The sequence below is a fragment of the Seriola aureovittata genome, chromosome 6 (assembly GCF_021018895.1).
Source record: "Seriola aureovittata isolate HTS-2021-v1 ecotype China chromosome 6, ASM2101889v1, whole genome shotgun sequence".
NCBI lineage: Eukaryota > Metazoa > Chordata > Actinopteri > Carangiformes > Carangidae > Seriola > Seriola aureovittata.
The window spans coordinates 23,110,203-23,128,228 of NC_079369.1; the positions used below are offsets into that span (position 1 = coordinate 23,110,203).

Consider the following 18,026-nt stretch of genomic DNA (forward strand, 5'->3'; position numbering starts at 1 on the left):
GATTGTCCTGCATCAGAAAGCAGTAGTCGATGGTGCCTGTTATCTGCGTTTGGTTTTATCCTCAGGGTGCCCAAGTAAGTCACTTAATGCTTCCCAAATTCCTACAGCACACTAATTCTAACAGGGTTTGACTTTGATTGTGTTTAAACTGGAAAGGTGACAACAAGTCTACTTTAAGATATCGCTGTGTAAACTAAACTTCACTAGATTTTATGGTTAGGGACACTGTTGTTATTATACTAAATGTATACAATATGTTCTAAATACTAAGTTAGCATAGAAAACACTAATGTAAGTTCATTTTCATACTAACTAAGGAAAAGATTTATGTGAATCAAACTGCGACTGAGTCACAGCCAATTAAACTTCATAAACAGACACCAAGATTTAATAGTTCTTTTATGTTTGCTCAGGTGTTCCTGGTTCTGTTTCATGATTTGTTTTGTTTTGTTTGAGCAGCAAGTATTTTATTTCGATATATTTTTATCACTTTTTAAAAAGGTTTCATTCATTTTTTTGTTTATTTAATCTTTATTCAATCAGGCAGTCTCATTGAGATTACCTGAGAACAAGAAGCAGTCACAAGTCACAAGAGACAATCAACAACAAAGACAACAGAGCTACACAATAGAAACTAAGAAACAAATAATTAACAAAAACATTTACAATGGTCATAAAATACATCAAATAATACAGCTTTAAAATCTCCAAGGGAAATGTAGGAGTCTAGTTTGTGGACACCTTACATACTCAAAACCGCATGTGGTAGAATGAATGTGTAGTATGGAATAGTAAAATAATTAAATAATAATAAATATTTTCTTTTTACTTTTCATATTTTGCGCCGGCAGTAGAATTTCAAAATCATTTCCTGTTAGTACGTAATAGTAAAGTAGATCAACTTCTTCTGTTGATTTAATTCCTTGCTTTTAACTGCTGAACAGTAAACTATGAATTTTAGTGTTTAGCATACAGTTTATTAAATTGATTTTTACAGCAAAATCAGACTATAAACTGAGTCTGTGGAGCTTGACAATAGAAACACACTGACCTCTGTAGGCCGCCTGCAGACCCTACATGTTGCTCATCAACTCTTTCCATTGCTCGCACTGTCTGTCCGTCACTCTCTCTCTTTCTCTCTCTCTCTCTCTCCTCTTCTCTCTCCCACACACACAAATATGGTGCAGTCCCTAACTAAAGCCAGTTGCGGTCGTGCTGAGTATTGTGCGGTGAAGCGCAAAGAACAACAGTAGCCAGAAAAAGACTGTGGCGAGTGCTGCCTGCATTTGCCCTCCCTACTCTTGATTTTTTTTTGTTTTTTTTGTTTTTTTTCCTTTCACTGGCTTCTACTGTTTCCGTCGTCTTTTCTCTGCCTCCGTCTGTGTTGCAGGTCAGTTGTGTGGTTGCAGAAGCAGAAAAATCCAGTGTCTGATGCTGTTTCAGCAACATGGGCAGAAAGAGGCGAAGTTAGCTGTGGTCAGCTTGTGTAGTCTGGAATGGCTGGCCATCAGATCCACCACACTTTTGTTTCACTTCTTTTAGCGCTGAAGTCCCTGTGAAGTTACTAAACTGTTGTCAGGGAGTAAAGATGTAAAAACAAGATGCACCAAGATGCAGCGTGGAGAGACCCGTACGTCATTTGACGACCTGAGTCTTAAGACATTGAATCTCCATCAGCTCAAGGGCTGCTTCTCTGTTTGTGAGCCTGACCTTTGACCCGCCTGAGGAGGAATGGGAATTTCCCTCAGTTGTAGCGCATTCAGGGTTCATATGGGTGTTGTCTGGTATTCGGTGATTGTCATTGCACCCACCTAAAACTGGAGAGCGAAGGCAGGGTTACGGGGGGCAGGTGGTTGGTGTGGTGAAGATCTTGGTCCAGCCACTGACCCCAGGGAAGCAACTCATACGACCACGCTAAGTAGCCAGATTTTTAGTTTACATTTGAGGCCACACAACCTTCCTCCATTCTTCCTCCTCATTCTCCTCATCTTCAGCAGTGGTGTATTTCAAGCAGCTAAACTACGACCACCTGTCACCTTTTCAGCCTGATTTTTAATTTGATATGGCTTTTAGTCATTCATCACTGTATTTTATACACTTATTTTATTTTAATTATGTTCTAAAATGTATTTTATTCCATTTGACCTATTCTTTTATTCTTATTCTTATTATTTATTATTTAATCTCGTTGCCAGCTTTCTTACTTGATTTGTCCTTTTCTCTTTAGCTTATCAGTCAGCTGTGAAGCACTTTGAACTGCACTAACCTGTATGAAAAGTGCTATACAAGTAAAGTTTAATTGATTGATTGAACAAAACTACAAATATTTTTATATTGCCTTATCCTTAAACATGTAGCACCTCATAGGTACACCATCTAACCATGTATTTACTGTACAATAGAAGTTATGAGATTAAGTTTGAACGTTTTTGAATTATTTTAAATATTTTAACTGTTGTTGAAAAAACTGTCACAGAAGCCAGTACTATACAATAGTGATCAGCAGGGCTCCTGTTAGCGTCAGATGCAAGCGTTCAGACAACAACAGCCGATGCTCCCTCTGTTTTGAGGACAACTCGGTTTATGTTTGTGCGTCACGATATGTTGGATTAGAGATGTGTAGACCTGAAACAGGAGCCATACACTGCGCTTCCTTACCTCCACAAACATAAATCTGCAGTAGATCCTGAAGGTGAAAGACAGGCCTGAACACTCCACCTTCTATGAATAATGATTGTACATTGTTGTGAATGGAGGCTTCTGTTCAGTTACATAACTAAGTCCTGCTCATTATGTGGGGCCATATTAAAACCGAGAGGGCTTAGAGCTAAACATATTTGGTTTGGTAAGTAATGGACTGTGCTAATATTCCCGTGGGAACACCAGTGAAAGCTTAGAGGATTTTAACTACCAACCTTGCTAACATAGTCGGGGATTTGAGCTAATTACCTATTTCACTGAGCCCCTGGCTGTAAGCCTCCTGTAGAGAGACTCTGGGCTTTTGGTAATACACTCAAGTACCCATATTCAAAGATGGAGAGAACTGGAAATAATAGGGTATACATGAGTAGGATATTCTGCTGATGTTCAAAATGGCCACATAAAAGGCCTGAAAATGTTACTTGACCTTTAAAAAAAAAAAAAAAAAAAAAACAACAACAGAAGATTAAAGTCCAGCTAGAGCCAAATGAGGAGATGCAGATTGAAATGGCAATCTGTTGTCTGATGTGGTTGTAACAGTTTTTGGATGAATGAGGGAATCAAAGAAAATTGCAAAAAAGAGATTAATGAAAAATGCTGCTGGTGCTGTGTGTGTGTGTGTGTGTGTGTGTGTGTGTGTGTGTGTGTGTGTGTGTGTGTGTGCGCGCGCACACTTTAGCCTCTCTGTGAATTTGTCAGTGGACTCAGAAGGGTAGGCGTGTGGCTGCGATGTGTGTTATGGTGGGGGAGGAGAGAGAGAGAGAGAGAGTGAGAGAGAGTGAGGGAGGGAGCCCAAGTCAGGCAGGCAGCGAGTGAACATGTTTACCACTGACTGAGAGAAAGAGAGAGTGAGAGACAGAGGAAACACAGAGGAAGAGAGAGACTCAGAGTTAAATCAGTTCAGTGTGAGCTTTGGTTTCACTCGACTCTTTTCTCTCAGAGGAATCCACTTGCAGAGTGGGACCTACTGAATTTGGGATAACATTACCATTATAATAATCAACTCTCTGTATGCCAGCTGTACAGTGCAGCTGTACTTTCTTAGTCCAGAATATGGCTCATATGGAGGCTTGTTTGGACCATTGAAATCTATTTATAAAGTACTATACTTCTATTGAACCATATCATCTCCTAAAAGAGTTGTGCAGTGCTTGAACTGCTGAAGAGGCAGCATCAGCACCGGTTAGGGACCCATTTGGACACAAAAAGCTCTCCAGTATTTATAGTAGGAGCTAGTGAGGGCCTAAGAGCGGGACTGTTTCGAGACTCTTTGTTTGTGGGAGTGAAGATCAGCACCGAGGACGCAGGAGGTCGGGTCCCAGTAGCAAGATGTGTTCTCTAAACCGGACCTTGTCTCTGTCTGTGTTCCCCAGGGAGCCTGCTGCCGGCCTGGATGCCACGGTGGACTATGTGAAGGTAGGAACAACAAAATGTGCTGGTACATTGCTGCAGCAGCTGAAATTGTTAAGAAGGATCTGGAGTGCACAGCAGGGTTTATTCACATGGTTGCATACTTGTTTTAGAACATTTACAGTATCTCAGGGACAGGTTGTACAAAGATAAATGATGCACAAACACAAGTAAGCAAAATGTAATTTTAACTTAACTTTTGTAATGTACTGTAGGTGTAGAGTGTTATCACTACGTACAAAGATAAAAGTAATACTAATAGCAACTCTACTGGTTATTTAAAGCCTGTTTATAAGCCTATTTATTTTTAATACTGCGAGTCTAGTATAAACGCTTCACTCTACCAGCTGAAATGAAGGTTACAAGATTTAGTCAAATCTGAGAAAATGAACTGAATCCATCAGGAATTGTAATTCAAGCGACTAACGCCGGATGTGAAACAGCATTCAGTTACCTCTGCAGTGTAAACATCACTCAAAGGAGAAGTTAATCCAATTACCCCAGGCCTACAAGGATAATACACCACTAAATCATACAGACTGCCACCGCTACTGTAAAACACACACACACACACACACACACACACACACACACACACACACACACACACACACACACACACACACACACACACACACACACACACACACACCACCTGAGTCCCAGCTTTCCTCAGTCAAGGAGAGGTGATCATTCTGTTATCACAGTATCATCACAATATCATCCAGCTGATATTTGATGTGCTTTAGTCTCTGTGTTTCTACCTCTTTCTGTCTAGGCCTTTCTTATTTTTGGCTCCATGCTTCCCCTGTAAAGGTTCTGTGTGATGATGAGGGAAATTCATGTAAACTAAGGCATCAAAAATAAATACACGCCAAGCAACAGGGTGCAAGTCGAGAAAATGACTTCTTCTCTGAGGAAGAAGCGTACTCTCCGAGTAACGAGCAAATGGCGACCAAAAACTGTTGAGCACTGAAAGTTGGCACAGAAACCTCGGTCAGCTGCTGTTTCATTATTCTTTAATCAGATATTGCCAGATTTAAATCATAATTGAGTTAATTTCACACTGAATTTTATGCCAAGTTCTTGTGCTATTTTGTTAAAACAACAATGTTTAACAGTGACTGATGTGAGAAACTTTGACTTATTGCACAAACAAAAACAGTATTTTTCTAAAAAAAAAAAAAAATATGAAAAGAAAAAAATAAGAAGCAGAAATGGGAAATAAAAGATTTTTTTACTTAACAATACACTATGTTATAATGAAAAAGTATTATATTTGCATTGATACAGAGCTCAGGATGCACTGAAAACCTCTTGACCATACCCACCTCTATTCTTTCTTCCCCATTTTGGATAAATCAGATACAAAAAAAGAAAACAACAATCACCTTATCTCAGTGAGTAAAGCACTGTTTGTTCCACTGCTTTTTTTTCATTTTTTTTTTTTTTTTTTACAGCCAAAACATCAGTGAAATCCAACAAACTGTGCACAACTTTTCACCTTCAATTCACTTTTGCTGCTTTTAATTCATGGATCAAGTTCACAACCTTCTCATGGTATAGAATGTGTTCACAGACATCTTGATAACAAACTTAACTCTGTGATCTTGTCTCTGTTATGTGACCTTATTTCACCCTGTGGCTGTAGTGTTCCCTCAGATTAATCAGTGAAAGTTAGATATTATTATTAGTTGCACCATTAATCCCAAGTTTCGTGAGAAATTTATCAGATGACACATCTCAGTAGCCACTGATTCACTGGCAGGTTACTTTTTGGAAACAATTTAAGATTATTTATGTTATCAACTAATCTTCCAAATGAATTGATCAATCATTTTGGTCTATAAATAGTCAGTAACAATACAAAACCCAAAGATATTTAGTTAATATTACATATGATAAAGAAAAGTGGCAAATCCGAGAAGCTGACACCAGAGAATGTTTGGTAATTAAAATGGTTTGGTCGGTAAAAATAAATATCTAATGAGCAAAATAGTTGCAGATGAATTTTAGGACAATCAAATAAGCAATCACATTGTAGCTGTAGTTACAACAACACTTAAATAACTGCATTTCAGCAGGTCCTACAACACATGCTACAACTTTCCCATGTTTTTCACCTCTCACTCTCTCTGGAAGACTTCACCTCCTTTCTTCTCCGTCCCCCAGCCATCCATCCCTCTCTCTCTCTCCATCTGTTCCTCTTTTCCTCCATCTATTAGCTCATATGTTTGGATGCTGACGCCTCGGTGTGAAAAGCAAACTCGATCCTTCCCACGAGAGCAGGTTGCACATGTGGGAGCTAACCACACACACACACACACACACACACACACACACACACACACACACACACACACACACACACACACACACACACAGATACACAAACACACACACACAAATACACAAACAGCACTTGTGTGTGTTTCATTTGTCAAATTAGGGTTGTGAACTACTGTCAACAGTGTGTGTGTTCTGGCCGCATATGGAGCTACTGCATCCCAGGTATTATATAATATGTGTGAAAGTGTAGCTGTCAGCTCTGGTACTCCAGGTGTGTTTGCATTTCCAGTGTGGACAAAAACACTCACATGCATCCGTGTGCACGCACACGCACAGGCGGCAACACACAGTACAGGTGCTCTGTGTCGTGTGCTGTGGTGAAAGGTCAAAAGTACATTAATGGTGTCAGTGCAGTGAACCTTGCATTGTTCAGTGCAGTCAGGCCATCAGTTATGTACAGTAAGTGTGTAGGATGGATGTATGCAAGGAAGGAAGTGTCTGTAGAGAACAATTGCATGAAGATATCCCTCTCTTGTCTAACTTCAGGCCAATTTCTCTCCTCACAAACAGCCTCATTTCCAGAGCCGTTTGATGTCTAAATTCTGCCCCATTAGCTGTTTTCCCTCAGAGAAAGGAAGTGCATCTTTGAACTGATAGCTGGTGGGTTAAATATAAAACCTGCACCGTTACCACTCCACTGAGAAGAAACACCAGCAGGCAAATGTTTCCTTTACTGAGACGATCAAGGAACAATAATAGAGATTTCTGCATTTTTGAAAATGATTTAACCTGATGATCGGAGATGAAACTTCAGTTTGTCCTTGAGGAGAAAGTGGATCATTGTTGTAGTCAGCAAATATGGAGGAAAATGGATTCTCACTGCAGTATCGCAAATAAAAGACACAGCATCTCCTCTGGCAGCTGATTCCACACTGTTTTGCATTCATGACACAACAGTAAAAATATTTAACTTTGGCTCTTCACATTGTTACATTTGCATCCATTTACATTTAGCAGTTTGTATTGTATAATAAGCGTACATATTTACATGTCACCAGCAAATATTCTGTACAGTGTGGCTTATGGTGGCAAGAATAATAGTGGGAAATTCAGCCACAGAGTGAAGACTGAAGGGAATTGGCAACCAGGATCAGTGCCAAGTTTCTGTGAGATAAACTAGAGAAAAAAGACATTTGAATCAGTAAATTGAGCTGAACGTGTCTGTTGTGTTTAAATGTTTAATTGTGTTGAATCAGTCAGTGAGAGCTCATTAAACTGAAGTTGTGTAAATGAGAAGAAAAATGGACAATAGGTGGCAGTATAGTACATGATATTTTCTATGGTCTTTGATGGCTGCAAAAGAAAGAAATAAAGAAAGATAGTCCCTTGTTCCCCTGTTGAGCCTCTGTTTTCACAATGAACTCTTCTTTCCCTGAGCCTTTTCTAAAGGACTCTCCCTCTTTTGCTCTTTCTCTTTCATTCCCTCTGTCTTTGAGTTAAGAACATCAAGTTGCTTTCCACCCGCACGAGAGAGCTTTAAGAAACAATAATGCTCTGTGTGTGTGTGTGTGTGTGTGTGTGTGTCTCGAGTTGCAGTAGCTTTCATCTCTCAAAGTGAACAACAGATTACAGCATAGAGTACACTCACACATACACACACACAATGTTCACACAGAAAGCAACAGTACAATATCCTGTTGTTTAAAAATAATTAGGATATAAAGGAGTTTAATTATTAACGACTAATTATTTGAGTTTAGAATTCAAAACATCATTACAAGTGTTATTAAATTAATTCATTAGTAGACTCATCTCTTGGTCGATATACATTGTGTCATGAAATGTTAGAGGAGTGCTAGGAGGTGAAGATGAACTCTGGTACACTCTAGTGGTCAATTTGAGGTACTACATGATAAAAACCGTCAGACCTCAGAACTGTAAATGGATCAGCAGCCAGTCAGAGCTCCAAACAGCAGGGTGACATTCATCTGCATCATCACCCCAGTCTGTCAGCGAGCCAGCATGAGTTCAAAGAGCAATCAGGCAAACAGCCAACCAGCTGGTCACCCTGCTGGCCGACTATTCAGCTCCACCAACCAGCCCGCGGGTGTGTCAGTCTGTCCGTCAATAAGCCGGACAGCCAATCAATCAGTCAGTTTGTCAGCCTATAAGCAGAGCAGGCAGCTGGCCAACAATGACACAACCTGCTACAGCAGATGATCATTAATAATCTCCCGTTAAGACTTCAGTAACCTTGATAAATTTAGTGGTAATTCTATCTCTGGACTATCCTCCCATGGCACCATATGAATTCGTAAGGAAATGCAGTCAGGTTTGCTACATTCATCGTACATGGTGTACACAGCGCTAGTTTCATTCAGGCAAGAACAAGACAAAATGAGAGTTTTATAACCCTGAGTTCAGTATAAGCACTAAAGAACCGCCACTTGAAGAGTTTTTCTATATTGGATTGTTGGAACAAACAAAAGGGTCATTCTGGGTAATGATCAATGTGAGATCTGGGTCAGAACCCTATAGATTATGAGTATCAATTTAAATCAGGTTTTTTGTTTTCTACCATGTCAAACACGTGAGCGTGATTTTTACTACTGAATAATATAACTATTTACACTGTAGATGAAAGCGTGAAAGCTGTGGTTTACAAAAACACTGCAGCGCAAACAGGGCATTCTCTCAGTATGTAATATCATGATAAAGTAATAATAATAAAATGAAGAAAAACTTTATATATTATTGAAAGGAAAGCATATGCCACATTGCTGGAAACCGTCTGTAGCACTATTAAGAGTCCCGGGGCTCTTACAGATTCTTACAGACTCTTACAAAAGGACAATCAGCAGTTTCTAGACCACAAACACCTGAAATTAATATTTACTGTATTTTGGACAAAGGCTGTTTCAACCTGTTAACTGCCAACAAAACAGATTAACATCTGTCCCTTCTTCCATAACTTGTGAAGCTGATCTCTCCTTTCATGTGAATTAGGAAATACCCATGCTCTTTCATGTGCAGTGCACAAAGCTACTACACATACTGAGCTTAGTAGCTTATATTGAAACAAAAACACTAAAACATACAGTATGTTGGTTTGTTTTCTTTTTTGAGCCGCATGAAATCTATTGCACCCACTGACTGTAAACATTTTATTGACTTTATGAGGGCTCAAATAATGTAGGTGTCACATTGCACAAATGAATATGACTGTCACCAAGATCACAGTCCATTATTGATTAATGACCCATCACAAGCTTACACACCCAGAGGTTGAACACCAGTGTCATTGACGTTTATCCTCTGGCATCGGACATGATGAATGCTGCCTAACTGGTAGAAGGATCGTGATGCTTCGACTGTGGTATGATATCATACCACTGACTGACTCTAAAATCCCATTCCTGTCAAACCAAACCTCCAGCCAAGTGTCAGGAAATCAGGTGATGTTCAGTATACTGTATCATTGTCAAACTGATTTTGACAGCATGTAGACTGAACATGACAAGGTAAATAGTTATACCTGCTCATATGTGTTTATTGTGTCTGATGCAATTTGATGAAAAATGTGTGAGATATATTAACAACACAAAGACACAACAGAGAGAGGACTCACTTTGCTTTGCTCTTTGTTTTCTTACTGTGTATAGGAAAATACTATAATAATTATAGTAATTCCAGGCGCTCCTGATCATCATAATGTACCTTGCTGCTACGTCAGTGTACATCTCCATTGATTATAAACAAAGTCCATTTTACCACTCGGGGTTAAATCTAGTTAAAGTGTTAAAACAGTTCAGTGATGTCTGTTTGAGGCTCTGGAAGAGGAAATAATCTGATCTCGGCTCAAACACGGAGACTGCAAATTCATAGCTGAAAGCCATTACAAACTGGGGTTTCTGAGTTTAAAGAGCATGAAGCACATTAAGATGCTTCTTATTGCATTGTGGGAAATGTAGGATCCAGCGTTTTTTGGAGCTTGACCCAAACTAGGGACTAAAAGTCAGGATAACTTACTTTGACCATTTGTTTTATGCACACTAGTGGTGTTGCTGTAATGATGACAGGGTTGGTCAGTCAGTCCAGCACTTTGGTCCACTCTGAAATATCTAACAGATGTTCCTTGTTCCCAGAGAATGAATCATTATGACTCTGGTGATCAACTGACTTCTCCTCTATTAGGAAGAAAAAAAAAAAACAGACCATTGGTTGTCTGTGCAAGCAGCTTATTACAACCCATAGTACATTTTATTGTTAGGTGACGTTTAGTGGGTGAAGTAATTATGACAGGAGCAAAGAAGGAAGTAAGGTGACGTACTAAAGTCAGCGTTCACTGGTGCTTGTGGTGGACGGGTCGACAAAGCACAGAACTTTCTCAAAGGAGGCCGCCGTTCATTTACCCCGTGGAACCAATCCACAACCTTAACTGCGTGTTTATTATTCTAACCATGATGACGAAGGCCCGCTACACTCCTCTGGGTCGTATCTGAGGGGAGGGACAAGCAATCTGTCTAGTGGTTTAGGTTGGAGGACTTGTTGCTTCTCACACCACCAGCACGGCCTGATGCAGATCATTTACTTGCAACATCATGGGCTAGAGATTTGTCTTGTCTCTGCCCCACTGTACAATAATCAACACATCTGAAATAAAAATACATATTCAATGCAATCTTACCCTTTTTAAATATCAGAATTTAATACCAGAAAAGCTTTCTCTCCCATTTTGTCAGCTGAAGTTGCTGAGACTGCTCTGTCCTCCGAAGTCCATCGAACAGAAACAACAAACAGATAGAAATAGAAAACATAGAACCTCAGCACGCCGATTTCTGTCCCTCGTTGTTTTTCCAGAGCATTCCTGGAGCAATGGATGTGTGTATTTTAAGGTGGACATTTAGCCTAGCTGGTGATTTGGGGCTGCTGTGGTTGGCAGTTGTGTGTGTGTGTGTGTGTGTGTGTGTGTGTGTGTTGCTGTGTGGTGCCCCAGAGAATGTTCTACATGGATTTCCTTTGTGGATCCTCAGAGAGTTCATACTGTAATTAGAGGCTCCATTTCCTGCGGCGAAATGTTCCTTTAACTGGTTGATGCTGGGGTGTCACCCTCAGTGTGTGTTTGTATCTTTGTTGATGAATCTGGCTTCATGAGTGTACACGGCCTCTTACTGTATATTCATGGTTGTTCCTTTTTTGTGTTTGTATTTGCACAAGGTTATATGTTCTATATTTGCAGTTGTGCCCATGTGAGTGTGTGTGTGTGTGTGTGTGTGTGTGTGTGTGTGAGAACTGGTGGGAAAGCTATGGCACTTAACTAGTGTGTGGGTGTAATTGCTTTGCAGTCATTAAGTAACACAAATGGCCAGCTATTTATCAGCATCATTCTGCAGGACACACACACACGCACGCGCATACACACACACACACACACATACACACACACACACACACACACACACACACACACACACACACACACACACACACCCACACACACACACACACACACACCTAGTTGACTTGTTACTCTCATCTGGACATTAATGCAGCACTATTCTTTTCAGTACATGACAGTGACTGAACTTACAGCCTTTTGCCATTAAATGTTTTTGGTTGTTGTCCGTGTCTGGGAGCTTTTCCCTTGGAAAAGTTTTTTTTGCCTCACAGGAAGTGATGTATTTCCTCTTTTTAGTTTTGTTGTTAGAAATAGAGGGAGAACTGTTCTTTTGGGAGAGCGGTGATGCCAGCCATGGCTCTGCACTGCAGTCAAAGAAAAGAGTGCCACTTACAGAAACTCAACCATCAACATGACATCGGTGTGGAACACACTGTTGTCACACTGCTGGATGATCTCTGCAGAGTACAGTGCAGAAACTTTACATCTCAAAGGTTAAAATGCCAAAAAGTCACTGTTTCCCAGATTTTCAAATGTGAATAGAAGCTGGTTTTCTTAATCTTCTGTGATAGTAAATTTAATATCTCTGGATTTAGGACACAACTGAAGTTGTGATGAGTAGTTGTCACTGTTTTCTGTCATTCTATGAATCAAACAATTCAGCTATAATTTGACAAAATAACAACAGCAACAACAATAAGAGAAAACAAACATGACAAAAAAGTGATAATTAGTGGAGATGAGACAATGAACATGTGTAAGAGCCCTGTGGTCGTCGCAGAATGTGCATTACAATCTATGTATCCATCCATCCATCCATCCACGTGTTTTCATGAAGAGACACACTTAGCCTTTGGGCCACTCCCAGTTGGTCCACGCATGATTTGCTCAAACCAGATCACATGGGGTCTGTCTCTCGCCCATATATGGAGCTTGGGAGGGTGGAGTAAAGAGGAGGGAAAAAAAGTGTGAGAAAGGATGAGTGGAGCAGAGTGAGCAGTGGAGGGTTCACTCTGCAGGGGACTGTGGAGGAGAGAGACAGGGAGATGACAGTGTAACAGTCTCTGACCTGATGGAGATATGAGGATCTTAGATTGATAGATTCTGACATATTCCAGTTCATTTCCATCAATCTGACAGTGCAAGTATTTTTAACTCTGTGATGGAAGTTTTTCTTGGAAGATGCAAATGTGAATCGTTAACGGACTTGTCAGTTGATGAAGTCGTCCGAGTTACGGTTTGGGTCTGTAGTCAGGGTGACTAGAGCTGGTATTTACAGCTGAAGGGAGCTGGCTGGAGGCAGCAGTTTGTCTCCCAGTTTGTCCTGGTCAGTTAAGAAAAGTTAGCAAGGATGTCAGAGCGATGCGACCTCAAAACCCTGACAGCAGCTCTGTGTTGCTTCTACCACAAGAACTCTGTCATTACAGCAAAGGTGAGAGAAACAGGAGCGTGTGCGTGAGGATGCGTGTACGCCTACCATGTGTGTCGGTGTTTTTATATTATTGTTTGTGTTTTTACTTGTGTGAGCGTGTTTGCAAGTGCACATGTGCATGTGTTTTGGTGCATGCTCATATTCTGCAGTGTTTCTGTTTTACCCTTTTCCACAGTCTGTGTTTTTAATTTGAGACCAAGTGGTAGTTCATTTGCTGTAATCACATCACATTTGGGAGATTTGTTTCAGGGCTCCCTCATCTGCTGATGTTGTTTTAAGGGAGACACAGGAAAATGGGCAATCCACAGTGAGACATTAGAAAGAGGCATAATTAAAAAAGACATAACTCCATGTTTTAGAGAACAATCTGAGAAGTGCATGGCAACACTTCCAGTCTAAGCAAAATCTAATCACACTGAATAGTCCTCCTCTTTCCCTCACTCTCTCTGTGAGTTGAACACTGGGCTTTTATTACTCGGACCAGACGCTCTCATAAATGACCAACTGTGTGACTGTCTGACTGTGAGTGTGAGATATATAGCTGGCTTCATCCGTAACTAGTGCTCGCCTGGCAGACAGACAAGGCAGTGTGTGATGGCAAGGGTGAGACACAGATAGTTAGAACCAGAGAGGTACCAGGACGAGGGGATTAGTCCTTGAGTGGATGATAAATTACTAACTTGTGATAGTTTGTCTTCTTTATGACGTCAGAGAAATGTATGAATGCCATTAGGATGATTGGATGGAAGAAGCAGCAGCGCAGCAGGCTGAGGCGACGCGGCTTGTCCCTGTGTATATCAGCCCAGGAGATGTTTCTGTGCCTTTTGTGATGCCGCTCACATCTGCTGTTAAAATCTAGTGTGCTTGAATGAAAGAAAAGACCTTGTTGATGCAAGGTGTAAATGTGTGTCACATGTGATGGGATCTGTGAAGAAAAACTTGAGCTTTGATCAGATCTCGTCCACTGTCAGATGGATACTGCAGAATCTGCACAGTTTAGTTGAGCAGTTTTGTTTCATTTCATTTTGTTTAGACTGTTTGAATGCCTTATAGCTTCTATAGTAGCGGCTTCCTGACATCCACACAGAAAATCATTTGATTCCCAAGCTCTAAAACAACAATACAATAAATGGAAGCAACATCAAAATGAAAGCATAAACATGCACTAATTAAACAAGAAAGTCAACAAATTATTAGAACAACACGACCAAATTAATCGCACGTCCACAAACATCAAGACGTGGGACAAAGGGTAAACAAAACTGAAGAAAATGAGAATATCACTCAGGGGTAGGACCATTATTTAGCAAGCTTCCCTCCATCACATAACATAATAAAAACAACAGGTTTCCAAAATATCTGAGCAAATTGTGGGACAGAAAAAGGTCAGAAATAATATCATGTTAGATTCTGTTGTCACTTCCTGTTGATCTCAGTCCCAGCCATGACAGAAAACAGGTTAACAGCATATGCAAATACCTGCTGTAAATATTGATTGAATTGTTCTCTATTCCAGCTGGTTAGCAGCAATGGTTATGTTTTCATATCAGATGTGTGTAACTGAAGACAGAGTCTTCAATAGCTGAGACATTTCGGTGTTTGATCATAAAATCAAGATGCATTTATTAAACCAGCCCCTATCTCCGTATAATTCAAACCTCACTGATTTGCTTTGTTATCCCAAATGAAATTCTAATCAAGTACAGCTTGCTCGTGGCAAATGTTTATTGGTCGATTGATTTCAAAGCGTCATCCAGAGAAGATTGGAATCACGCTATCACCCTGAATCCCCTCACTACCTCCGACCCCTCGCTGTGTTGTTATTCTGTCAGATCAGTAGGGTTATGGTTGGGGTGTGGTCAAGTAGCCCACCAGGTGTTCATCCATTCAGAAAGATCTGATGTGCAATTCCTTACGATATTCTGTGAGAAGATCCCAAAGTAGTTTGTGCACAGGGAGAGTCAGTCTGTTAATACTGTGTGGGTGGCTTTGATGTGACTCACGCTCACCATTGACCATCACAAGAATATCACCCACTCCACTGCCCTGTCATCCTCATCTCTTGCTCTACTACAATCGATCGGTTTTTCTCACTCTGGCACTGCCCTCCCTCCACCCTTCATCTCCTCCCCCTGCCTCTCCCTTTTCTCCCCACCTCTCTCTGTCTTGACTTTTGCTTCCAAAAAAGCCCGGGGTTTTATTCCATTCCCCTCTTTATTCTCCCCTCCATCTGTCTGTTTGGGAGGTCGCCATTCAAGCAAAGAGAGATGAGTTTATTGTTTGTGTGTGTGGAGTTTCTGGAAGTATTCTCAGTTGGGTACAGAGGGGAACATACGATTTGCCACTGTTGTGTTATCAACGTATGTTTTCTTTTGGGCTCCACTCCATGTGATCATGGTCTTGCGTCACATAAATCAAATGACAATGGGGGAAAAAAAAAAGATTCAGCAGATTATTTTATATATTATGTCATAATTGTACAATGCTCAGCAGCACAGTGATTGTATACACACAGGATTGCGTTTGCTCCCACGCGAAAAGAACCTATTGCACAAAAATAAAACGCACTGTGCATTAAAATGCTGTTCATCTACCATTAATCTCTTGTTGCAGCATAAGCTTCCTTTTGTCTTTCTGTACAATAAAAAGCAATTTATGGAGAGCTTGAGAGTGTTTTCGTTTTCAAGCAGTAAAAGTAAAATAAAAAAAAATAAAAAAAAGCCTCCAGCCTTAACCAAAGAGCCCAGTGCTTTTTTTCCTACAAGCCTGGAAACAGTCACTTGAGATTTGTGTCATCCCGGTCAGATGCATACACTTACATGGCTGACACCAGAATATTACACCCATATGTGCTTGTTGAACATCTCATCCCAACACTGTGGGAATTTATTTGCTGCTACATCAGCCTCCACTCCTCTGGTTTCAGGCTTTCCTGAAAGATTTTAGACCCTGGCTTCAGGGATTTGCTCCCATTCAGCCACAAGAGCATTAGTGCGGTCCAACACTGATGTTGGGCTGGCTCAACATCAGTCTGCATTACAGTTCATCCCAGAGGTGTTGGATAGGGTTGAAGTCAGGACTCTGTGAAGTTCTTCCATGTCACACTTTTATGATTTTAGTGAGGAAAAATTTTTGTTCACAGAGTATACTCACCAATCAGCAAACTAGATGATGTGACCTTTTTCAAATTTTCTGAATCTTATGAACAACCAAGCCTAAATATAAAATGAAGCATTATTTTGGAACAGTGTGGCCTGTTCCAAAATCAAGTTTATTCAGGAAGATATTTTTAGTGGATGGTTTAGGTGACATTTTGTTTCCAGAACAGCTGTCATGTACTGTGGCTCTGAGAGCTCAGTGCACTGCAACTTAAGAAAACACATGCAACAAAAAAAAAAAAAACCTGCAATGCTTTTAACTTCGAAAGACACAGCTGGGCATTGAACAACAAGTCCCAGCCAGGTTCATCACATTTTAGTGTCCCCTGGAAACACTTCAGTTGTGTTGCAGGACTGAATTTGCAGCGTCTTGGTTTATTTGTATGTGTTGTGATTTTTTTTTTTGTTGCAGCACTTGTGTTGTCAAATCGATGAGGATGTTTTCAGAATTTGCAGCACGTTTGCATCTTTGCATGTGTTTTCTTACGTGACAGCGCGTTAAGCTCTCTGGGCAACACTGTAGTCATGTTGCTTGCAGATGTGCAGTCAGATCCAGAAGTGATGGTTGATGCTTGAGTGATGGAGAGAAATATGAATGTCTTTCTCCAGCAAATACATCAACACAATGTCATAACACAGTGAAAAAGACGGCTGTGAAACTGTCGTCAGAGGGTCGATCCTATGGCAGGGGTTTTCTTTAACTTGTCCTGGAATTTGAACCATCAACCTACTGGCCTTAACCCTTGTGTGGTGTTCGGGTCTGTGGGACCCGTTTTCATTTTTTATCAAAAGAAAAATTATATGATTAAGTATTTTTTCAAACCCAGACTCATTGGCCTTGGCTCATTTTCTGTGAAGAATATTTATCAGAACACATTTTCAATGACCACACATTGTACACCCCCCCTACACATTTCTATTACATACAAGATGTTCGGGTCCACTGGACCCGGGGCTAATAAAAGTATGGAAATTGTTGTACCTTCACTCTGTCCTCCACCAGTCTGGGCCAGCTGTTAGTGTGTGTGTGTCTGTGTGTGTGTGTTGTGTGTGTGTGTGTGTGTGTGTGTGTGTGTGTGTGTGTGTGTGTGGTGTGTGTGTGTGTGTGAGTGAGTGAGAGTGTGTGAATGTGAGTTTTGTGTTTCTGCCACTGCCATTCCCACACAAGGTTGCAACATTGTTGCAAAATTCAAGTACCAACACCTGTCTGCTCTCACATTCCCGTACATCTTACCCTCTGTATTGCGGGAACCAATCTTTATTTTCTCATAGTCTATCCCAGATGCAAATTGGGGGCGGGACACTATAAATATAGCTTTGCCAGTGTGGTTCCTTATCACAACTGATCAAGATGGCCAAAAGATTCTCTGTTCAGAGGGCCTTGCAATTGGTTTTTGAAGAGAGTGAAGCTTTTGATGATGATGTAGGCCTGGAGGAAGAGGTTTCAGAATGTGAGGATCACATTACTGAAAATTCAGAGTCTGACAGTGACTTAGAAGAAGCGTATGAGATTGAGCATCAGCTAGCTCCAAAACAAAGATGCCATTTAGGGGCCACTGCCCCTTTAGGCAGTATATACCATCTACACCTGCAAAATATGGTATAAAGATCTGGGCTGCCTGTGATGCCACTTCCTCAT

At 40.6% G+C, this 18,026-nt stretch overlaps 1 protein-coding gene across 3 annotated transcripts in view; it reads left to right on the forward strand.

Annotated features, from left to right (window-relative positions):
- bcar3 (BCAR3 adaptor protein, NSP family member) overlaps positions 1-18,026 on the forward strand; it is a 70,317-nt gene that overhangs the window by 28,587 nt on the left and 23,704 nt on the right. For 2 of the 3 annotated variants that reach the window (XM_056378239.1, XM_056378241.1), the window contains one exon: positions 4,074-4,116. In XM_056378239.1, the coding sequence (XP_056234214.1) occupies positions 4,074-4,116 (43 nt within the window). Of the gene's footprint in view, positions 1-4,073; positions 4,117-12,809; positions 13,230-18,026 lie in introns of those variants that run through there. The other variant, XM_056378242.1, reaches the window with a different exon arrangement.